This window comes from Cyprinodon tularosa, unplaced genomic scaffold (assembly GCF_016077235.1).
Source record: "Cyprinodon tularosa strain WSP-4 unplaced genomic scaffold, ASM1607723v1 ctg32, whole genome shotgun sequence".
Lineage (NCBI taxonomy): Eukaryota > Metazoa > Chordata > Actinopteri > Cyprinodontiformes > Cyprinodontidae > Cyprinodon > Cyprinodon tularosa.
Window position 1 is genome coordinate 1,188,835 of NW_024039030.1, and position 25,181 is coordinate 1,214,015.

At 38.4% G+C, this 25,181-nt stretch overlaps 1 protein-coding gene across 29 annotated transcripts in view; it reads right to left on the minus strand.

Annotated features, from left to right (window-relative positions):
- Positions 1 to 24,495, minus strand: part of pax2a (paired box 2a) — a 34,053-nt gene extending 9,558 nt beyond the window's left edge. For 3 of the 29 annotated variants that reach the window (XM_038293032.1, XM_038293041.1, XM_038293046.1), the window contains exons 1-9: positions 23,845 to 24,493; positions 22,576 to 22,759; positions 22,138 to 22,158; positions 21,533 to 21,730; positions 18,539 to 18,624; positions 18,293 to 18,412; positions 17,359 to 17,403; positions 7,487 to 7,662; positions 4,438 to 4,558 (exon numbers count right to left, since the gene is read on the minus strand). In XM_038293032.1, coding sequence (XP_038148960.1) covers positions 4,438 to 4,558; positions 7,487 to 7,662; positions 17,359 to 17,403; positions 18,293 to 18,412; positions 18,539 to 18,624; positions 21,533 to 21,730; positions 22,138 to 22,158; positions 22,576 to 22,759; positions 23,845 to 23,887 — 994 coding nt within the window. In that variant the 5' untranslated portion in view covers positions 23,888 to 24,493. Of the gene's footprint in view, positions 1 to 4,437; positions 4,559 to 7,486; positions 7,663 to 17,358; positions 17,404 to 18,292; positions 18,413 to 18,538; positions 18,625 to 21,532; positions 21,731 to 22,137; positions 22,159 to 22,575; positions 22,760 to 23,844 lie in introns of those variants that run through there. The other 26 variants (XM_038293035.1, XM_038293033.1, XM_038293034.1 and 23 more) reach the window with 26 other exon arrangements.
- Between the last annotated feature and the right edge of the window lie 686 nt (positions 24,496 to 25,181).

A 25,181-nucleotide genomic window follows, 5' to 3' on the forward strand; every position in this document is an offset into this window, starting at 1 on the left:
GTTAGGTAGCTGCATATTGTTTGCAACTCAGCAGGAAAAAAACTGGTGCTGCCAAGTCATAAAAAGGAGACTCCAATCCATCTGTGTGTGCGCAGCTGAAAGTCCTCGAAAGTAAAGCACTCAGCTCTTTCAATTGGTTACATTTACTGTTTGTCACCAGAGCGAGTGTGAAGTGGATGCAAAAACAATACAAAAATGTAAATGTAAAACTACCAGCTTTATTATTTACACCTGCTAGAGTTGCTCAGGTTCAGAGGGGTTCCCATTTACACCTGGGCTCCTGGAAGGCTCTGCTGAGAGCGATTATCTAACCCAGCTTGCACCGACATCACTGAATCTTAGCAGGTCTGTCCTCATCTAACTTTGAATAGTCCTGAGAGATTTGCTTAAAACACAGCTACATTAATCCGGGTAAAGATCTATAGAGGGGATCTGTGCTTTTTTTTTATCCAGCTTTTATTGTCATTACACTGTCACAGGAATAGAGCAACGAAATTCACTCTCTGCATTTAACCCATCCCCTTGGGGAGCAGTGGGCTGCCATTGTGCGGCGCCCGGAGGGACACAGAATGGCAGTCTGTGTCCCAATCAGAACCTCAGGATTCCAAGCTCTAAAAAAATAATTAATTAAAAAATAAAATCTGTGATGCTGGGGGTTCTGGGAACTTTAGTAGAGTACATGGCATAATTTAATCTTTACATGACCAAGAAATTTATACCAGAAATGTAGTTTGTCTGATAAGTTAGCTGAACATGGACTATTACTGGCTCTTTCAACACAATAGGCTGATGATTTAACTTTAGACCAGAATAAAGAAAATATTCTCCAGGATCGATAGAAATTGTGCAAAAAGGAAAAATTTAGGATTCCTTCATTCTTTATCGAGCATTGTGAAATGCTGTAGTAAACATCCATGTGCTGTCCTATTGACAAAAGGTGGTTGCACAAAGTAGTTACTTTAGAGGTGCAGTACTTGTGCCTTTTATGACTTTGTTTAAAGATGCTTCTTTTGTTGATTCCAGTAAATTAGCTCATATCAATTCCAAAACTGGGATATTTGGGCAAATTTTTTTTTATCTGTCTTTACAAGCAATACAATAAAAAAAGCCATTATGCTCTTCATATGCAACTTAAATTTATTTATTCTACATTTTGATTGTCCTTTATTTATTGATGCTAACGGCAGGTTTGTTTGTTTACGTATTGCACCTCATCACCAAAACATTCTTCATACATGTAAAAACAGTACTGGCAATAAAGCGTTTCATGATTCATATTCTAAATAAACATAATAGAATTCTAAATTCCATTTATTGAATCATTTGTTAAATGGTAAGTTATTTAACATTAGCAGCCACGTTTTACTTTTTCATGATCTTCCTAAATGCCAATGATGGTGTGCTTCAGTGCGTTAACTAACTCTGTGACATTGCTGCCACCCTTCCTGCAAGTAAACTGCTTCGTGTGACCTGCTAGGGTAAACAGAGGACACAAAAGATGGCCGACTTTGCTTTCTCTATGGGGGCCCCTGGAATGCAAAACTGAACACTTCATTAATCATTCATCTTTAATAGATTATGCAAATTTCAGGACATAAAAATCAACAAGATCAATAACGGTATGCATTTTAATTGGGAGCAGAAAACATTTAAGGAATGAATATAATCTCACAGCTCCATCCAGTATGAGAGCATAATTTATTGATAATTGGATTCCAGCCTAAGTGAGGAAGGTAATTTAGCAGTTTCTCAGCCTTGGCATACACTCCTATTTACAGGGTTTGCTAATGGTAGAAAAAAAAATTTATATCGCACACTAACAACCTACACACGGCTTCGTATATTACTTTGTATGTTTGAAGTGATAAAGTTTACTGGATATTACTTGCGAGTTTAATTTTGTTTGTGCTCAGGGCACACAGACACATTTGTTTAATTAAATGGCTACACTGATATCTTCTGTCAAATTACACTTCTTGAAGTTTTTCCATCTCTTAGTGCTACCTCTGGTCCTCTGAGATATCACTTTAGGGGGCCCCGAGCCCCCAGGTGGACTTGGAGGCCACCTGCTATGAGTTTGCTCCCTAGAGCGAGACCACTTTCATAGGAGGAGCCCAACATAAAAGACAAAAACACACCTTTCTTCTCCTGAGGCCCAATTTTCCGGGGCAAAGCTACCTCCCACATATTCCAGAATAAAAAGGGGCTCTTTCTTTTCCCATCACTCTTTGCGCAAGTCTGGGGTCAGACTACAGGGATCATATGAGATGGGCGACTGCAGTTTTTCAATCATGCTGTCCTCTTTCCTGACCAGCTCATACACAAACACAAACCCCCCACACACAAACCCACGCTAACTGATTCCCACTGCGCCATTATGGAACTTTTATTAAAACCTTAGCATATTTAGATAGTATGCATGGACCAGAATAAACCTAACTAACCTCCACTGAAAGAAAGCCTCTATCTCAACAATTAAGCATTTTTTTAAATGATCCAGGTGACAATCAGCCTGGACAGAAGAGAAGAAGCCATAGAATAAAACAGCATCTGCAATGTATTTAGACTGCAAACACATCATAAGTGTTAAGAAAAAACAAATCTTCGATTTGTGCATTTTTTCTATGCAAGTGCCAAAGTCAGTAGCAAGCCTGCCAGACATGGTCTTTTTCCAGCTGCTGTCAGTCAGCAAGATATGAGTCTATGATGGCAGTGTGGTGCAGTAGCGAGGACAGCAGCTGTCTCTCATGAGAAACACTCATAGTCAATCTGTTAGCAAGTCGTTCTGGCCAAACAGCAGCCAGTTAGGAGGTTAGGAGCTGTAATTGGGACAGACCTGTAGGGTCTAATGTGCTCAGGCAGTGGATCACCTCATTCTATACCTCAAAGATAAACACAAAATGCAACACAAAGAGCCTTTTTACAAAGTGATGAGAGCCGGTGGAGTTGAAAAAAATTATAAATACGTATGTTATGCAGCATCTACAGTGCCCACAGTATTTAAAACCTTTAATGTGTGACTTTACTTTAAAACAATAACAACATTTTCATTGATGCTATAGGCTAAAGACCAACACAGACCAGACAGTAAATGGGAATTGAAAGAAAAAATCTAGATTTGTTTCAAAATAATAACCAAAAGAAAAACAAAAATGTATTTCTTTACCGCTATCTATTAGCTTTCATGTGCCTACTTAAGAAAGTCTTCCTCACATCATGATACTGCCATCCCCTATTTTATTATGAAGATAATATGTTGAGTAAATGGAGCAATGTAAGTTTTCTGCCAAAATTGAACTTCGGCATGTCAGCCAAAGACATTTTTTTTTTCAGTCGTCATCAACAGCACCTTATTTCCCACATCCTTATGGTCTTCTGCATGGCTGCAACCTCCAGACTGAAACTGCTATACCTATTTTTCAACAACAGCTTTCTTCTGGCTGCCCTTCCATAAAGTGGATATATATATGGAATGCAAGGCTAATTGTCCTGTCAACAGATTCTTCCACCATGGCTGCAGATCACCATAGCTCCTACAGAGTTCTTGACTTTTTCTTTGGTATAACTTTGCACCCCAGATAACTAGAAAGAAATCAACTCAGTATCTGACTTTAATACGCTTGCCTGGGGCCCATAACATTTAGCCAGTTCTTATTTCATATAGTGGATTTGGCAAAAGATAACAGCTTTATTTAACAACTGGCAACAAAATAAGATTATGCAAGAAAGTACCTTCCTATTACAACTCTAGCAACAAATTTTACATGTTACTTGTTAGCTGCCTGGCCTATAATTTAGCTGCAGTTATGCTGAGTTAAGCACAGGTAATTTGATTTAATATCTTGACCCTGAAAGTCAAGGATTGCTTTTGATTTTATTGACGAATATTTGATTAAAGAGGGCTCAATAAAAATGCTTGTTTTTTCATTTTACTTTTATTTCTTTAACATAATTTAAAGTTTTATATATATTTTAGTTTTGCTTTTTAACACTTCATGTCGAAAAAGCACTTAAAATCTTTATAAAACATTTAGAAATGTGTGCTGGTGTGACACGCTGTTTAAAACGTTTCCAAATGCATATTTATATATGTATATATTTTTTACTCAAATGTGGGGATGTACTGTATAACTATTAAAGTGAAACCCTAAAACAGGGGGAAATAACATTGTATTGTTATTTCTGAAGTTCCTCATCAGTGATTCTCACAATTTCACAGAGCTTTAAATAATGTGTACATCTTTTTATGAACCTGTGGAAGTTAGAGCGATGAATGGATTCAAGGAAGGAGTTTTTAGGGAGTTAAAAACACAGAGAACACATTGTTCTGTTGTCTTCCTCTTACTGACTACGTTTACCACCTTGGTGTAGATGTCTTTCACTGCTGCACCTGCTCACATTCTTTTAAGACCCAGTGCAGCATGAATCAGATTGTACCTGTCACAACAGAGTAGCTCTGCGAGACACTGGAAGCGAGGTCGGAGCTGGCACTGGTGGAGAGGCTGGGCTTCACATCTTCCAGGCTGCCATTCAGGGATGGGAGGGAGTACTCATTCGCCTGCAGACAAACAGACAGACACACATGAGCAGGTGGCAATCAAAGATATACAGCTCACTCTGGCTTTATTTAATTTCACATTCCAACAGATCAGGTCGTGATCTGATTAATATTACTCATGCACTGCGCATTGGCTCATCGTAGATGCCCGACTTGCAGCAGAGTTCCCAGTTAAGGTGACATTATGTAGAAAAAGATTGACTGACACCTCCTGGTGTTTCTTGTATTCTCTCACACAGGATGTTTCCTGCAAATTCTGTGAACATCACCCCTGCCTGTGCTCCCTGTGTTTCACCGAGACCTGTGATGATGTATGCATGCATTAGGGCTTGTCTGAGAAGATGGCAGAGAGGGAGAGTGGGATGAGAGAGGGATTCGAAGAGGAGTGAAAGGACGGGGTGTCAGCTGGCTCTTTGTGCTCCACTGCAGTCATCCCTGTGACCAGTCAAGGGAGGAGACATTCAGGGCTTTGTTACAGGAGAGACATGTGGTGTTTTTTTTTTAGTTTTTTTTTTTTTTATCTTTTCTTTAAAAAAAAAAAAAAAAAAAAGATATGGGGGTGCCCAAGCTTAAATTCTGCCTTTGTGCTTTACATTCAAGATAAATACAAAAACTGAGATTTTGCATATTGCTGAATGCTTGTATTTATTTTTTATGTTGTTTTTTCATTCGAAGCCAAGCTTTTAAACCAAGCTGCTGCTAGATACCTCTTTTATAATTTACAAATTTCGTTATGTTGGTGCTGTGATAAACAATTTGGTGGGAGCATATAATCTCTTGTTTTGTCCATGTTAATCCCAGGTAAAGACTCTGTTTGCAATTGTGATAAATCCTGTTTGGTAATGAGATGACATTTCCTGACCCTGTGCTTATTTAAAAAGAGAAGTGTTTGCATGCACATTGGTGTCTATGAGGAATATGTCACAGTGCGTGTGTGCATCTGTTTGTCTCAAAGGATTGTGTTTTGGGGGTGGGGGCTATAGGGTCCCAGAGGGGCAAGCTGGTGACCCCAGTCTTGTCTGCCTCTATCCCAGATAAACTCTAATTGTCTGCTTACAACTGTTCCCTGGCACTAGGCAGGATGTTCTTCTATCCCGTTGGGCCTCAGCCGCACAAGAGCCATTTTGTCATGCAGATGGGTTGTGGGTAGAGGCTGGGCAGGGGCTGGGCGGAGGGCGAGTGGCAAGCGCAGAGGGACCTGAATGACCTGACCACATGGCTGCCAGAAGTGTGGGAGGGATGCAGCCTATTCAGCCTGGCCTCTTCAAAATGGCTTTTTAATGTCCTGATGCAGACACCAGACAAGCCCCTAATAGCCTAATATCCCACCTTTTCACCAGTTTCAGAAAAGGAGGGGGTGTTGGAAACAAGCTGAAAAAGGGGAGGCGCATGGAAAGAGTGGAAAGCAGCCTGATTAATATTACATTAAATTAAAACTGATTTTTCTGGACCATTCTGACGCCGTTATTCGCCCCCTTTCTTCAGCCCCCTCTTGCCTTCTTAATACCTTCTCCTCCGCTCTTTGTGATTGCAAGTCATTTCCAATTCATTTTGGTATTGATCTTGCCATAGAAATCACTTTGGTAATTAGCTGCATTAGGGGCTGTAAAGCAGGCTGAGGGGCTGTCCCTCTGATTTATCGCCGCTGTAATTCCCCACGATCGCACAGAGATGAAAATGAACTCAATTAGGGCACAGCTAAGGCTGTGTGGGCACCCAGATAGAGTTCCAATGGAAAAATTAATAGTCTCTTGTTGTTTAACAGTATAATGAATGTAAATAAAGCTTATCCTCTGTAATAGATTGTAGGCTTTAAGGCTACATTTAGGCACCAGTTTCCCAACATCACTTTTTGTTCAATAAGAAAAAGTAGCATGTACAGAATTTACGAAACACAAATATAAACATATTGAGATTGGTTAACATGGAGAACATAGTGTTGTATGGGCTTAGAGGAAACAAAAACTCAAGAAAATGCCTTGAGAAACATAATTTTTTAGTGTCTGTTTGGACATCTGCAGATTCTAAAAAAACAAACACTGAATAAACTCCTTTATACCCTCAAACCAGATCAAATGTAAAGGTTGAAGCTGCTGATGTGGTTGAAATAGCTTTGTTAGAATGGAATCTGAGAACCAGTTGTCTTTAGTCTAATGACTGTGGCTTCATGTTTAAGCCTTTTTCTCTTCCATCCATCTCTTCCATATTCAGGTCCTTGGTAGAAATAGTTTAAAATCTTTATAACAAAAACCGAATCATTGTCAGATGTTCTTCTAAGTTGTGAAATGCACTAGTCCTAATTAAATAAACGTAATTTATTGACGCATTAATAAAATGCAGCAAAAATATAACATAAAAACTGACTAAATTCAACAGCGATTTTCAAGTATTTATTGCAGAAACTGTTATCTGCTCAATCAGAAAAGCTGTCTGCTTGGGTAGAGCTTATAGTAAGCTCCTAAACAGATACATGGCTTATAGCATGCTAACTGTAGATCTTTTATTCAGCATTAATTAATAACAATGTAACTTCTTAAGTATCCACACCTTGATTGTTTGTTTTTTTCAATTGAAGATTTCCAAAATAACAAATTTAAGTTTCTTGTAAGTATCAAGCTGCTGTAAGCTGGTGGTTTACAGCAACAGGTGGGGGAGAGGAAGTTCTGTTATTTTCTGCTACGTAGTATGATACACACTTTTAGTGTTATAAACATTTTCAAATCTATCTGTTCATTCACTCTGGAATCTAGTTTGACTCTAATTGTGATCATTGGTCTTTCAAAGCAGTGTTGCTGAGCATACTATTAACATTTGTGATTAGCAAAGACTTCATGCAACAGACATCTGTATTGGTTCTGAAGACGTTTGAAAAATACAGCCCCCAGCTCCCAAATATATCAAATATTCGCTTTATTGGAAAAGACAAACCTGCTCTGGTTTAATGTGTTCTGAAGTGGGGAAGACATCAGGGTAAGAAGGCCGTTCAAACACGCGGTCCAGGGCTTCCAGTTGTTGCTGGGTGAAGGCGTCTGCTCGCAGATGCTTTCTTAAACTTTCCACACTACCCTGAGAGTCACTTCCTGGGCCTGAACCATCTGAGCCATCTAAAGAAAGAGGAAAGGAAAAAAGTGGTGCAAAAGAAAACATTGTCAGGTTATTCTTATAGCATTACATGATATAAAGTTTTACAGATCTGGTACTACTTTGTTCTAATCTCCTCTTTGCTGTAGACAATTTTACTTGCTGTAGACAAGTTTAGCTAATTGGACCATTATTTTTAGTATCTTTTAGATCGTTAAAACTTAATGCAGTGGAGGCACAGTTGTGTTTCAAAAGATCCTTCTGTCATTTTGGCTGCGGGAGAGAGAGAGAGAGCAAAACTTTCAGTAGACAGCAGAAAGGCTGAACATGGTAGAGCTACATTTCTTTATTTTAATCAGCATGAAATCCTCTGTATGTCACTGAACTTACTAAATTTAGAAATTATGGCAGGCTATAGTAAAACTCAGTTAGAGTAAAGCTTGCATTTTCTAGAATAAACACATAGAGATGGCTGTTTTAGCAATGCTAGGTATGCCAACAATGCTAATCTACAATGAACCATAACGTTAAGGGAACATCAAAATCTGTAGTCTGTATTAATTTGTTTCTCATCTAAACTTAACCATAAAATAGGGTTTAACTGTGACTTTAATGGGTGATGTCTCATATAATAAAAAAAATTAACAATTGTCGAATGACTTTGATGGGATGATTATAAAGATAATGTTCAGTGCTGTTTTTATCTTCTTATATTTTTAGAGTTTGCTAAGAAATTGCAATCAACTAAAACTGATTTGATCAAATCAACAATCATAAAAACTGGAAATATATGAATTTATATGAATTCTTGGTTAAGATTTCTTACTCTCCAAATACACCCCCTACCCACAGGAACCCTTGGCACCATCACCATGATCATCCTCTGATGGGCCTGTGGTAATTGATGGATTACCTTTAGTGCAGATATATACTTGTAAGAGAGAGCACATGTTTCAAGGGAGAAAGTAGGAACTGACGATTACATACAGAGCCTCTCACTCTGCCACTGGGAAATAGAGAGCCATTATTTAACTGAACTATTTCCTCCTGAACGTATTACCTGTACCTCTTCTCTCTTTCCATCCCCCCACATATTGCCTGTCTTTTGGAAAGCAGAACAGAGCGGGGATGCAACATTCAGGGACCGAATGAGGATAGGGCATAGAGGGCAAACGTATGCATTTCCTCACTTGGTCACACACTATATAAACAAATGAGCCTATACTTTCCTGGTCTCTCTGATCTCTGACCCTATCAACGCAGCCTGGCAGCCTGCCGCCACCACTGCACTTCTCCTTCTGCTCACTCATCATGTTCTGACCATTTAAAGGAGGAAAAAAAAGCTAAAACCTTCAGCCCAGTATTCCAGGAACCTGCACTCTCTCCTGGCTGCCTCCCACCACCCTCCCTTTCCTCCTCACACTGCGCCACCAACAGCGGATGAGGGCTTCAGCTCCCGTACAAATCTGTCATTCTAAATTTGCAGCAGATTATGTTCTCTCCTGGGCGAGGCAGCGGTGATATATGATATGCAAGGCCGCTATTGATTGCCTGATCCGCTCGCAGAGGAGGGAGGCGAAATGAAGTTGGAATGAACATCATGCCTCAACTCATTGTGCGTATAATACTCTACTTAATCCCACATTTTTCTGTGCTATGGAATTCAATTGATCAATCATGTTCCACTGATGGTACCATTTCAGAGGCGTTATTGCCATTCTGCTCGGCTGCTTGACCTTTTTTCAATGGCTGAGGCCATAGGATGAACCCGATTCGCTCCGAGAAATAGATCCATAGAGAGAATGGAATGGAGGATGGTAACTGGGAATGTGTAGAGTGTTAAACAGAAGGCTGTTGCTAAAATACACTACTTTGATTTTATCCTAGGGTACTATTGATAGAGGAATAGCATTTCTTCCTTACAATATGTGTTTCTCCAACCATGAATTAACAACATTTTTTACATCTTTTCCATTTACCAACAGCTCTCTTCGATGGAGAGCAGGGATGTTTCTAAATGAAACCAAGAAGTTGGCTCAGAGGAAGACAGAAAAGGTAAAGAGCTAGTTCAGAGCCATTTAAGTGAGATTCTATAGGAAGGTCATGAGTACCTAATATCTTTCCTGCAGTAGATATCTATTATAAGTCTTTTATTTAGAATAAATGCAGTAAAGATAAAAACAGAGGCTGGGCCAAAAGCCGGTGCAAGGTTAACCACAACCAAAAGGATTTTCTAAGGGCTTAAAAAGGGCTCCAATGTGTAAATGAAAAGGTCTCAGAAATCTATACAAACATTATTTTGCCATTTCAAGCCATTGAAAAGGCAAAAATATAATAGTTGTTTAAGTGACACATTTTCATAATCTCACTGGCATTGGACGGGACATCGTTTATACTAATTGTTTTCTGTTATAAGGAAAGGTAACTGAAAGTAGATCTTATCTTAACCACCATTGCTGTTTAAATAGTCATTGGCTTCTTTGTAGTATATGTCACAATAACACGTTTGAGCATGCATTTCCTTTAGGAATACAGATGTCCATGCACGTGTTGGCCTCTTCCATGCTATCAGTAAGTTACAGTCTCTGGAACCAGCTTAGGATGTTGAGGATACTCAGAAAGTATTTTCCTGCAGAGATTACTGGTTTACACAATTTTATTAAATGATCCTTTAAAGTATAGTCATTCTGTATTTAGGTGATGTTTACCAATAATCAATTAGTTGACTATTTACCAAGAAATTGAAAGTAGGTGGCAGTGTGGCACTACTCTCCTTTATTTGAAACAAAATTATGTAGATGTTATGGTTCTAATAAATATCTAATAGTAAACTAGCATTGACTTAAATGTTACTTAGAGTTTACTTAAACTGCCCTTTTAGCTTTTCATACTATGAATAAAAGTCCAATATATTTATTTTTTCCTGTATGTTTTTAACATCCCCCTACCTCTATTCTTAGTAGTAATTATAAGCTACTCTGTATCCTTTTTTTATTGTTTGAGGGGTTAAAGGCGAAAATTTAAATTTCATCCAGAACCAACTTATCTGAATTTATGCTTAATTAAGGTGCAATTAGAATGTTAAACACTAACAAGCTTTAAACTGAGCCATATCAAAAATCCTGAATTTAATTACTTTGCATTTACAGGCGTGAAGGAAAGAATGAAGCTCAATCAATAGCTCATGATTTTAGCTCCTCGAGCTTTTTGACATGGAAGCAAGTCCCAACTAATTTCCATCACAGGAGTAATTTCCTAAAATCCTTCCTTTTCTAAGACCTAAATGTGAACAACTCCATCCATATTATCATAAAAAAGCTATTTTTGAATCACACATTTGACAGAAATTGGTTATAGTAGTATAGAAGTAAATGTAGTATAGTAGTAAATGAATATTTTCTCCTATGGTACTCAAAACCACTTTAAAGTAAACAGAATGAAGTCCAGTCTTAGCTTTAGAGCGTTTAACGTGTGCCATTAAAGGGTTTATGTTTTAGATGTATGGTAAGGTAAGTAAAGTAAATCAGATCCATCCTTTGACAGTCTTTGTGTCAAGTGAAGTGTGAAGCCTTACTGTCAGATTGCGAATGTATGTGTCTGTCTCGCTGACTGGCTTGTTTCGTTTTCTTCCAGTGTTTCTTCAACCCCTTCGGGTGTCTCAGCAGGTATTCTCTTATCACTCCTAAATCACCATCTGACTGAATCCCTTTGTTTTAACACCGTCGTGTGAAGAGATAAAAACAAGAATCTCTGACTAGGATGTTCACACGTTTTAGTTCTAGAACATGTTTTCTTTGATCAGCTTCAACCAATGCTGTTTGATCTTCTTGTCAACTTTACTGATAAGAAGGTCAAGCTATTACCTGAGGATTTTTTTAAGAATAGACCATGTACATACAGCACAGGTTGAAAAGCAACACAAAAAAATCAAACACATCCTCATTCAATAGCAACTGTGAGTAGAAAGCAAACCACTTGGTGTAGCACAGTTGTACTAAATGTCCTTCTTTCATCTCTTGTGTTCCTGAGATAAGATAACTCAGAGAAGTCTAGAGGGGGAGGCTTGTTTGAAAGGCAAATGAATTCCTACACACGGCCTGGCTCGCTCCATAAATCAATGACGTGGGGTTTTCCCAGATCAGAGGCTGCGAGCCAGCCGTTCGCGTATTGGTCCTGGGATGATAGGTGAAATGATGCTATCGCAAATTGTGGATCATTTGTTGATGATTTTTAAAATGCTGTTGAGCTTAGGAGAAAAAGAAAGAGAGAGCGAACACAAACAAACCAGTATACCCAGAGGGTGAACACTCCTTCCCTGTAAGCTAGCTATATTTATGAAACCTCTGAAGCGGAAAGGAGAGAGCTGGGTGGGGTGGTGGTGGTGATGGTTGGGGGGTGGAATCAGAGAGGCAGCAACACTGCCATGGCTATTAAGATCCTGTTATGTTGTGGCGTGTTTAAGAGCTTTATTAATTCAATTTAGCACCACCAACCAATGTTCCGACAGTCAGCAGGCAGTGATACCGACTTGATATTTGCTCTAGGTGCTGAGGAGGTGCTGATAATATTCTAAGAGGATGATGATTTGAAGATTATTCAGGAAGTTGTACCCAACCATAAATATTTGAACGAAATCAGGGATTTAGGAGAATAGTTAAGGAATTGTGAATTAGGATTCCTGTAAAGACACATAACCATTTAATCTTAATTTCAGTACATAGACTCCCTGGTTCCAGAGGATTTCAGGTATTTTAAGATGTGTTAAGATCAAAATGAAGTTCCCGTATCCTAAACAAATACTGTATGTGTCTCAAATATATCATTACAGCACATGCAAATCTTATAAAAGTATAATCCCACTGTCAAATTTCTGCTGGGTGATTACTTTCCAAGAAGCCGATGTCTATTTGCTCTGGAAACTGAGGTAGCAGGTAATGCATCCCCTACAAACCGACCATGAACACAGTCTGGTAAAAGTCACTTTTGGTATTGGCCCCACTGGAAGTTGTTCTGAGTTTTAGCTGCTAAGACCAGATAATTTAGTTCTGTAATACATTAAGTCATAAAGACCATTATCTGCTGCAGGTATATTAACTGCTAAGCCTTTTAACAGAGCCTCATTCAAAACGTAAGTAGGAAAAAATCATGATAACATTTCTGTCTTAAGCTTTTCTCTGGCCAAAAAAAAAGCAAACTGCTAATGGTCTCTGCTCATTATCTTTAACATTCTTTTTAATGCCCACATCAGCCTCATGGGCAAGTGCATTTTATAAAGCTGTTGTGACCTTACAGGTTTGAATTGATTTAATAATGGCTATAATGTACTGAAGCGCAAAGCTAAGTTTAACACTAGGTTACGCTCTTACGGATTAGATCATATGTTTTTTTTTTATATGTATGGATATATAACCTTTGTTCAAAAAACCTGAACTATCTTGTACATTCAAGCTACTTTTGTCCAAGTATCATTACAGCTAAAAACAGATGTTATAAAAAAAAGAGTAGTGAATACTCTTGTGTGTATACAAATATAATTTTGAGTTAGACTGATCTGTTTTCGAGAAATCCTCATTCAAGATTGAATTAAAGGTAAAGTAGTTTGCTAACAAGCCCAATTTTACATCCCTGACTTGCTAATATGACTCATTGCCCATCTCTGATTCAGATTTTTTTGTCCTTTTCTGCTTTTTATCTCCTTTGTACCATCCTGTCGTTTAGCTTTGCCATCTTGTGTGGTGTATATTTCTGGAAATGCAATTAATGAATTCCCTACTTTTCCTGCGCCTTTTTCTCCCCTCCTCATGTGGAGCAACGCAACGCTCCATTAATTCTCAGCATTGCTGCCCATAATTGACTTTTCTCTGACATGATTCCTCTCTACAAAGTGAGTCCCCACCTTATTATATTATATATTTTTCAAAGTGATCTCATTCTATGTTGTTTACAGCAATATACGTGGTTTCAAGCAGTCATGCTGTTTGAGGACAGATGAAGAAGAGGGGGACAATAGGAGAAGAAATGAAATGTTGAAGAAAGAAGAAGGGGGAGAAAAACGGTGTGGACCCCTTTTGTGCCTCTCCTACTGTCAGGGCCCTAACAGCTTCTTGTCTCTATGTTACGCTCTGTGGCCCCCTCTCAAACCTGTGCTTCTCTCTTTCTCTTTCTCTCTCTCTGTCTCTCACACACACACATACAAACACAAAATCAAGGCCATTATAGACCTCATGATTCCATTTTTCTCTCTCAGTCTGGATGCATTTATTTTTTAAAGTGCTCCTCTATTGACTCATTGTCATGGAGTGGCTTGACCAGTCAACCAGTTTAGGCCCTGGTTCAAATCCCTTCACTGACTGATTTAAACTTCACAAATGGGCAGTATGTGTTAAAATATCTGCACAAAACAATGTCCAAAAAGGCCAAAAAACAAAATGTAAAACCAATCAAAGTTGTATTTTCCCCCTCTCAAGCTTTTGAGCAAGGTTGTTATGATTCAGGTAGCTGACAGTGATCGCTCTTTGTGTCATGAACGTAGAGGCGATATTTCTTTCTCAGCTCTCACATACTCATCAGCTCTCCTTCTGCACTCATCCCACACCCACGCTACAATCACAAGTTATGACCTTTGCTTTCTTCATATAATTTATCACTGTAGCTCCCTGCTGCCTGTCCTCCCAGGAGCTCCTCTTGGTTCTGTGCAACATCGAGAAGAAAGAACAGTTTTGGGTCATGGCAACCTGACTGCAAACAGCATCGAGGTGTAACCTATTACTGCATGGTAACACCAGAAGAGAACTAACGTAATCTATAGATGTGGGGTTTACTAATCAGAACTTAATCTGAGGCAAAAACTTCTAGTGAAGCCAGATGCAATAGTTCATATGTGAGAGAAGGGTTGCTATGTATGTTTTGGGGCCCAGCTGCTATGAGAAAAGGAAAAATGCAGTGATCAGCTTTATACTACTTCATTATCTGACTTGCTAATTAGAATTTTGACTCAATCTGATTTTTATTCCCTGAAGAGCTATAATACATTAAAAGAAAAATATGCTGAAGGTTTTTTGATAAATGTAACTGTTTTGTATTCTAATAAAAAATATTATAGGACTTTTTTGTTCAGGAATAAACTTATGTATATCTACCAACTATAACTACTATGTCCTCAATCTCAGTTCTTTTGATTCCACTTCCTTTAAAATGCAGAAAGTTCTTATTTTTTATATAATTACTGAAAAGGAAAAATAAATGACTTTCCAATATGTTCTTTGTTGTTTATCAACTTTTGACAGATTCCAAAACTCTGAGGCAATTTCATGTTCAGAAAACAACAACATTTTGCCGCTAATTTACTACAAACAACAGCATAATATCATATTTTCTCATACAATCTTTAAATGATTATGGCTGAATTTATATTTGTGGTGCTTTTGGAACCAAAGGCCAGCTGAGACCTCAATAAATCTCAAAATTCACTCATATCTTAGTCTGCTATTACCGTAGCTGCAATTTATTTAAAAAAATAAATGAAACCTCAGAGTCCACACAGGAACTGGAAATAACTCCTGAAAATACAACGGAATTGAAGAAACTTTTTTTCTGACGCTCAGCAGTTGTCACCTAGCCCTCTCTTGACTTTTCTTGGCTTCAACTCCACAAGCCATAGGTTTAAATGACTGAGGGAGAACATGCTGTACAACGGGCTAATTTCCTCCACTTTACTATTAATGCATTTGGCAGGAACCACATTCCATTCCCCATAATGAGATACACAAATAAATCTGGCTATGGATAGATTCTGAGCTGGGTGGTGGTGGGGATGAAGGTGTGAGGGAGGGGAGCGAGGTGCATTGAGACGCATACTCCCTACCCTGGCATAATTGGTATCACTGCTTGCAGACATGCAAACCAATCTCTCCACAGATAGGGTGAGACTCTCTCTTTCCCCCCCTTAAGGCTATTTCTTTTGTCTTTTCGATAGCTTGCACATCCAAGGTACAGGGAGGGGATTGGGGGCGTACGGATGGGAGGGGTTGGTGGGTTGATTTGTGAATTAATAGCTTTTCTCCGCACAATTGCAAGATCTTTTTAAATGTCACTATATTTTAAATGAGAGAAGCATCTAAAACTGCAAACTCCCAAACACTGTTTCATGTAAAAGTAGGAGTAATATCCACAAATCCTAAAATGAAACACTGCCCCATTCCTGTTGAATCTGCCAGGAGCTGCCCTTTCCCTCCTTTCCTCACAAAACTGTTTTTTTTGTTTTTTTTCTCTTACGTGAGCTGTCCGGTGTAACATGCTACTTTTAATTTGCAATAACACATGACAAGGACAGATTAATAGCTCTTATGGCACCGGCGTCCCTGAGGCTCATCTTACAGGGTACCAGGTGTACATAACGCGTGTCACACTACATTATCTCTACAGCCCTGCAGTAATGGGGACCTTTTTCTTCCTGAAAGGGCAACCACTGACTTAAGTCATACAAGACCCACAAGCCAACACCTTAGTGGAACAATCCATAGTAGGAACATACCATTCCTTCTTATAAAAGAACATCTGTAAGATTTTAGAATATGCAGAGAAAATCACATGCTAAATTCAAATTTAGAACAGTTTGCTTTTCTTTTGCAAAACATACAGTGAATACCAAGGAATCCGCCGCAAAGCGTTTTAATGAGGAACAAAAAAATCTTAGCAAAACTTAGTCTTTTGTTTTTTAGATTTCTACCTGGTTATTTATACATTAAGGAATTTACTTGGTTACCGTGTAGTTTAAATGTTTTGTAATTTACTACACTAAAGAAATTTTGATTCAATTAAAGACTGTTGGTTGCAGCTGAAATCATCCCTGAGTGCTTTAGTGATACACAATATATCAATTCAAGCCCATCTTAAAAAAGTTCAAATGCAGCAAAAAAAAAAAAAAGAAAAAAATATAAAATAAACACATTTCCTTCTAAAAACTGAAGAGATGCTCACTTAAGAAAAATCAAACAAGGAATTCTTTGTAAAATGTATCTTATGACAGACCACAATGAGAATGTATAGGGTAGAAATACCTGTAGCTTTAAAACATCAGTGAGTCATCTGCGTAAAGTTGACTAAGTTAAGGTAATGTGGCTTTACTCACCTTCTTCTTGCTGTTACCATTAAACATTTCTACTTCTAGAAATGTACTGGACTGTCTTATTATGAAACCTTTTATATTGTAGTGCTATAAAGTTTGATTAAAAAAATTAAGATATGTCAGTTTTTTAGATTCGGATAAAAAAGAAACAAAGCAGGATATTCTTATTAAAAAAAAAAAAAAAGTGACAATGCAGCCAAACATAATGATCTGTAATTCTATATCATACTACAAAAAAATAGAGATTTTAATTTAAGGACAAAGATAATTCTCACAATATACTCCATTTATTATTCACTATAAATATATAAACGCTGCTGTTTGATGTTAATAAAAAAAAAACACAGAATAGATTAGTATTGAACTGCCTGCTATTAGATGGAAAATATGATTTTCCACAGTTGCTTTAGGTTAATTAAATTTAATTACTCTGGAGATTATTTATTGGAAAAAAATATTTTCCCGCCACACTTGGTGAGCAACAAACAAGGATAAATAAATAAATAAAAGCTGCAGGTAAGAGGGGAGGATATGTGGTTGAATTGATTGAGCAAAGCAAACAAGAAAAAAAGGTTGTCTAACTTCAACTTACAATGTCCTATTTTCCTTCCATCCAAGTGGTTGCCACTCCAGAGAACTAAAGAGACAGAAACATAAAAGGAAAGGAAGTGGCCTGTTTTCATCAGTGCTCTCTGAGATCATTTTAAGGCACATCATCCCAACCAACATCCGTGATGTGCCCACACAAACACACACACACACACACACAGCCGCTGCCCTGCCTCCGCCGGTCTGTTCCTACACCTGTTCAGGCCTCCACCGGGGACATGTTAATTCATAGGCATTAAAAAAGCCAATTGTTTGCACAACCAATAATCTATTAGCCCCTGGGCATTGTGTGTCCATTCTCCTGCTCTGCCCAGGAATGATGGAAAAAAAAAAAACTCTTGGCTTTAACTGGAAAACCTTTCAAATAATCTTTGAATGTGTGTACACCTGCTCTCTTGCCAATTCTTAGGTTCTTTTTTTAGTAAAATACACTTTTTATTCTTCTTTTTCAAAAGGCAAAAGCAAAACATCCCTGCTGTGTTACATAGAGCAAAAAATGAAATGACTGAAGGTTAATTGATGATATCTAGATCGCAGAGGAGGTTTTTCTGCCTTTTGTGAGTTCATGGGGATAGAGGCAGCAATACTGATGACTCGTCAAGGGAGATTAGACGTGTAATGACAGCTATATGCAGTGTGAGTGGTGTCAAATAGAGATATTTCTCTGTAGCCATATATCTGTATGGTTAAAATGAAGCTGATTGGATCAAAGTGGTCTCTGAACATTCAGGCCCGCCGATGTAACACCATAACAAGTCACAGGAGACAACATACAGAAGCCCTGTCTTGGCTGCAGTGCTATCATAAATGCCAACTTTTTCACACACAGCGGGAAAAAAAAGTGGGAAAAGAGAGATGAGATGGATTAAAAAGGCTGAAAAAAAAAGCAAACAAAGGGATCTTGTCTTTTCCCTTACCATCATCCCGTTTCCTCTTCTCGCTGTTGGAGCGGGGGATACCAAGAATGCCATTGATAGAGTAGGATCCAACTGGATTGTTCGAGGCACTGGTCACGGGAGGCGAGGCTGTGCTGGGCACTGATGGTGAAAGTTGTGTTAGTGTGTGTGCACACTTGAGCTTGTTTCAAATTTTTCTAAGTTTTTCTTTCTCCACCAATTGTCTTTTTTGTTTTGCCCTTTAATCTGCTTCATTAATTCGCTCACCTATGGTGTGGCCGGGTGTGGAGAGTGGCGTGACAGATCCATCAGGGGACGGGTGGAATTGCTGCTGGACTTTAGTGCGGATAATCCTGATAAAGTGAACAACAGACACGGATCAATCAATAGCGGTTTGGACAGTGTGCAGACTTCACATCAAACCAGCCCAGCCTTGAACGCTTAAACACGCCGTATCACATCCACTTTATGTCTGTGCATGTACAAAGCGCTCCTGCCATTTGTAGACTTGCGTATATCCTCATATTCTGACCTGTCCCTGTCACAAATAGCCAATCTCTGGGCTTTAGGTCCAATCTCTCTGCTACTTGTGTGCAGCTGAATAAGGGCTGCCCCCTGGAGATTGTGGATTCAATCTAGTTGGATTCTGAGGTTAGAAATATGATAAAGTCCCCCATACAAGTAAGATGTGATGTGGCGGGAAAGTCTTCATTGCACTTTGGTCTGAATGATCTTGCAAACAAAGCATGAAATCACATCAATTCACCTCAATGATCAGCTTCACTGGCTCTACCTGGCCAACTCTAATAATCTCCCTCTCCTGCACCCCACACACTCTCTTTTCTCTCTCCCTCTATATCTGGAAGCTGATCTCTCTTCTTCAAGCACTTTTATCATTTCTCCACCCTTTTCTGTCTAGCATTGCCATACTGTACTTTATAACAGCCATTTCTCAAACCAAATTTCTCCTCGGTATTCCTTTATTTTTCTTTCTCCAATCCTCTCACCAATGTATATATATATATATATATTTTTTTTTACTGCCTAAATATTGTGTAGTCTATTGACTGGAACCCCCAGGCAGAGAAGTTGACGACAGCTGCTTGGAGAGAAACAGCAAATGCAAATTGTGATCTATAAATTAAATATGACAGGTTAGCAATAGTGTCTCGGTGGCTCAAGCAGAGTCCAACACCACATCCAATGTGTTTTAATCCTTTCTTCACTTCTAAACAATAAACACATCTATATATATATATATATATATATATAAATACAAAACAAAAAAAAAATAGAAGTGTAAACTCTAAGGAAAGCTTTGATCAAATCATGCTGCCATTCTGTAAAATCTGCTCTTCTGGGACATGATCACATTGAGACATTACTATAGTGATCTTTTGATTGACAGGAGAACATGAGATCATTCATTAACAGACAGCGACATAATCCCACATGGAATTACATCTGGCTGCAAACATGTGTCAAGAACAGACATTTACAGGCTGCAGATGAGGTGACTGACACTAAGCGTGCACAAAGTCACCAGGAATCCATCAGCTAAAGGGTTAAACTTAGACTCTTTTCATTCTCCACACTATCTCACTTTGTCCTCCACTACTCTCTCCTTCAGGCAGGGCAACAAAAGGCAAGTAGCCTCCTCCAGAAAATCCCACATCAATATTTTATTTGAATTTCCAACATCTCATCACAACAGTTATCTGACCTCATGACTTGAGGGAGTCTCGTAAATTCAAGGACTTTTGTTTCGAGTTGTGTGTTGCTCGTATTGAAAAAGCAATCTGAGCTGGTGAGCTGTTACTCTGCTGTGTAAAAAATAGAATATGTTGAGTAAAAGCCATCAAACTACTTTTCAATGCAGATGGAAAGCTTATTATTAATTTTCTCCATCAGGAAGGAGACTAGAAACAAACTACAACCTGTCTTTTGTCATCTTTAAAAATCAATAATGGGAAATTATGTTTAAAACTAAGCGGTTTTGTCAACAGAGCAGGAATTAGACACCTTAACAGTAGACCACCACCAGTTAATTCATATCCTCCAGTGAATTAATTTTATTATTCCTTTTCTAGAATCTTCTTACAATAATAACACTAAAACACATTGTAATACTTTACCATTTTGTGTTTCTGGAATTCAATTTAACTTTATAATGTTTTAACAAAAAAAGTTCAATAAAGAAATACTCTTTATATCTGAATAGATCAGAGGAATAAATTCCCTCTGAGAACTTAGTGTTGTTTGGCTTTATCTGAGTTGCTAATTATTAATATACAGACTAGAAAACACCTTGGTTTCTATGGACACAGACTTCCTTATAAGAAATAAATTCTAAAGTTTCCAACAGTAACATAAAACAAAACAGTAACAAATAAATTAAATAACCAGTGTCAATAACCAGATGAGAAAAGAGAACTGCTTTGATGAATGTGTGGAAAAACAGAAAGAAAATCCTTCTTTTCTGTTTTCTTTCATCAGTTTTCATACATGTTCCTTGATTTTAACTGGTTGTGTTATGAGACTGTTTTCATCTCATTAAAATGTAATGCTCTGGATCAGCTCTCTGGAACAGTGCCTTCTAACTAAGGTTCATTACTGGCTAGGGGACTTTTTCTTTAATTCTGCAGCCTTTCAGCGCGTTTTTTTTAAACCAGAACCTTTATATCTAAAGAAAAGACTTAGAGTGGATATTATTTTAAATAATAAAAATGCGTTTTTTCTTTCACTACCTTTTAGGTTAATTCAAGAATCAGTTACTTTTTATTTCACAATAACTAAAAAACAACGACATTATAATAGTATTAATTTGAACATTATATTTGACAGTCGTGGATATTAGTGAGGGGGCTCCATGTCAGTGTGGTCCGCGTATTGAGCGTCTGTGTTGGGTATTTCCCTCCGCCTCTGGATCTGGTTACGCAGGTATCGATCGGTTTTTATCGAGACAGATGTGATCCTTCGGGGCCCCACGGTGCCTCCGTGTTGTGGAGGGCCGCACATCGGGGATTGAATTGCACTTACTTGACCACCCCCGATCAACCTCGGCAGCCAAATATATTCCGCCAGTCATTCATTTTAGTTTATTTCTATCTTTTTTTTTTTTTTTTAGTTTTTCTTATAAAAAAATAAAAATAAAATAAAATATTCCTTTAAAATAAGAAAATAATTTTAACTGAGCGCACTTTTAAGATATATTTTGCCACACGCTGAATAAATGAATAATAAAGAACAAATTGCACCAACCTGTTGATGGATGAAACACTTGGAACAGTGTCGTTGTCGCAGACCCCTTCAGCCAGTAGTCGGTCCCTTATCTCCCAGGCAAACATGGTGGGATTCTGGCGCTTGTACTCTGCGATTTTATCCACCACTTTCGGAGTTGCGACCTTTGGTTTGGAGCCACCGATGACTCCGGGTTTAATACTGCCGGTCTCGTAGTACCTGCATTGGGGACAAATGGACCCTTCCTGAATGGATTCCCGCCTCCGTTCATCAAATGTAATATGATAAATAAGAAAGGTGGCTTTTTAACATATTAACAACGCTTATTCCACCGGCTTTTTTGCAGTTATGTACATTTATTGCAAATAATTACCCACGAATAGAATATATTAATTGGTCCAGGAGCATTTTAGGGGGCTAATTAAGCGTCAGCTGGAAGGCGAGCATAAAATATTTTAATTAAAATAAAATATAGGGCAGACAGGACAAAACAAATGCTTTAAGAGCACATTATTATTATTTTTTTTATTCTAGTTTTCCCCTCTATCAGTAGCATGCACCAAATGCCACCGTGCCCAATTGGTAAATGTAGGTGACAAACATTCAGTGTGTGTGAAATGAAATACCTCTGAAATGCCTTCTGATAGCTGAAAAAAATATATGTCAAAATTATTGGTGCTCTTAAGAAAAAAAAACCTATTTAGATGTTCGCATGTGTTTTTTTTCCCCTGTCAATATGAACTGCAAATTACTTAAATAGGATCTGAATTCCTACACATTCTCATGTTTCTTTTAATCATAAAAGTTTAAGAATCTCTCCATTTTTTTTTGACAATATTGTGACGTTTTTCCATTGCGAGGAGGCAAAATCCGCCACTTAATTAAAGAATGATGAATGAAATGAAAGCTCAAGAAGAGATCTTGGCTGAAGCTGTGAGAGATCAAGATGCGCATATATATATTCTACAAAAAAAAAAAAAAAAACAAAAACAAAAAAACAAAAGATGCCTGAAAAACACGCACGCTCACGCACACACTGGATGATGGGCCATCCTCTCTTTTACCTGCCGAGGATTTTGCTGACACAGCCGTGACTGACCCGTAGCTGTCGGGAGATGTCGCAGGGCCGGACGCCCTGGTGGGCTAACTCCACAATCCTCTGCCGCACCACGTCCGGGAGGGGTCTGCCGTTCACAAACACCCCGCCGAGCTGGTTCACACCGCCGTGCCCTGCGTGGGATACAACAACAACGCGAGGAGGGGGACATAACATTACATACCCGCAGACAGGACGCACACTGCTGTTTATGCATGTCCGTTTAATGCAATTTTCAGTTTGCATCAAAATCTTATAAAAAGAGTATAGCATCATTATTATTATTTTATATATGGGCTGATAAAATAAATATTTTTCGTTTTTATCATATAGGAAACTGAAGAAAAAGAAAATCCTGTTTTTTTTTTAAATAATATTTTTTCCCCCATGAGCATATCCCCCTCTGCAGCTTAACACATGTCGTACTTATCATGTTTCCTACCTGTTTAATTTTCCTCGCTACAATTATTGTAAATAATTAAAATAAGCTTTGATAACTCATATTACCAACGCGGATTGTGCGAAGGAGGGCATATCAATAATTTAGTGACAGCCCGGGTCTTCTTTTACCCATATCATAGGTCTATGGAGTAAAGAAAAAAATAAAAATGAAAGGATAGAAGAAAAACAATGAACCAGCTCACTTTGCATTACCCTCACCTTAAAGTGAAACAAATAGTGAATAATGGGACACGTTTACCTGCATTTACACACAGCGAGATCTCGTTTGCTCACAATGAGGCTCCTATTGCCCCAGGTAATAAAAAGCTCTGTATTTAAATCGAGGTGTTCATAATTTAAATAAGAAGCTTTACAAGTTAGTAATTAATAATATAATGTAAAAACATACACATGTTTCAGTGAAGCCTGTCTTAAAATTTTGGCATATATAGCTATATATTTTTTTAAATTCCTAGTCACATGAATAATATTTTTCTGTGGTTTGAACTTACATGTATTAATAAAAAAAAGTAATTTCTATAAGAAAAAAAGATGCATTCATAAGAAGGTTGCAAGAAAACATGCAATTTTTGTTTTAAGTAAACCTTTGGAGATTTTTAATTGAAAAAAGTTTGCAAAAAGCTTTGAAACCACAATCTATTTAAGATGTGCATCTTTTTAATCGTTAGTCTTGTCTTTTTTTGTGGGAATTGGCTAACTTCCGCAGATAATCTAATTTAAGCCGGAGCCACATCACAGAGATGTTTCGCTCTATAAACTAATTTAGCATACTCACGGTGCATAGCCGAGAAGGGGTCTGCTTTGCAGTGAATATCCATGGGATAGCAAAGGAAAGAAAGGTAATCGACTGTGGTCGCCGTTTCGCCTTTGTGATGCAGCTTTAAACAAATAAAAAAAATTAATAAATAGGGATTTGTTTTGGTGAAGAACAAAAAAACTGTCCGCGTTGGATGGAGTCCGCTTGTGCTTCAACTTCTTAAGTTTTTTCCCCTAAAAAACAAACAAACAAAAAAACAAAAAAAAGTATAGAAGAGAGCCTGTCAGGTGCAGCGCATGACCCACGCGTGTGCAAAGCGCACCGGCTGCCTCAACATTTGGCTCTAAAACTTGTATCACTCTGCTTGTTTGGAGGACATCGTGAGGGAAACGAAACGAGCCGGTATATAAACTGTGAGGCTCCACTCAGACGAAGGAAGAAAGGAATAAAAAGAGAAAATCCTCTCCCCCCTCCTTCTCTCCTGTGACAGCGTGCTGGACCGGCGGTGCTGTGCGCTTCAGTCAGATAAGGGGCGGAGATGACAACAGCAACATGGACAGAGAGGAGACAGAGCACTGCGTCCACCTTCAACCTCCGGAACGGGGCTGTGCCTGCATGAAGCTTTGGGTTTAGAATGAAACCCCTCTTCTCCTGTGTCTGTTTCTAAAAGCCGCAGTCCCACAGATCCCCCCCATCACCCCCCACTAAAACCCCCTCCTCTCCTCCTTGCCTACCTCCATCCCACAGATCCCCTTGCATAGAGATGGATGACTTGTCAGACAAAGGCAATAGATTCCAACACTTTGTGATTCGCCAACGTAAAAAAAAAAAAACCTGCAGCTCAAATGAGGAGGTCCCTGCATCCGACAGCCAGGAAGGGGAGGGAGACGGAATGGGAAATGATGAGACTTTGGGGTGAAGAATCAAGGAAATTAAAGGCATTGGAGTAGATGAGATGTTAGGATGTGTTCTATCAGATGTTTACACGAAAAGAACCGATATGGGATGCTTACATGTTTGGATGCAAGAAACATTTTTTTTTATTTGGATTGCATAACAAAATACTTCAGATTTTTACACACCTGCATTGTGGATTCATTGCCTGGTTCGCTTAAAAATATTCAATAAAAAAAAAACTCCTATAAGTGACAAGAAAGTATAGTTTCTTCTGTAGGCTGCCTTTTGTGTGCGCATTTGATCGGATATGTTCAGAGAAGAAGGTGAAAGAGAGTCAGTCAGTAGGCCATCATCATCACCATCATCATCATCATCTAGTTGCCTGTGCTCGCTTCTACTCTGTAGATGGCGCTCATACAGAAGGATAGACAGCCCGCTGTGCGGAGGTTTCTACATGC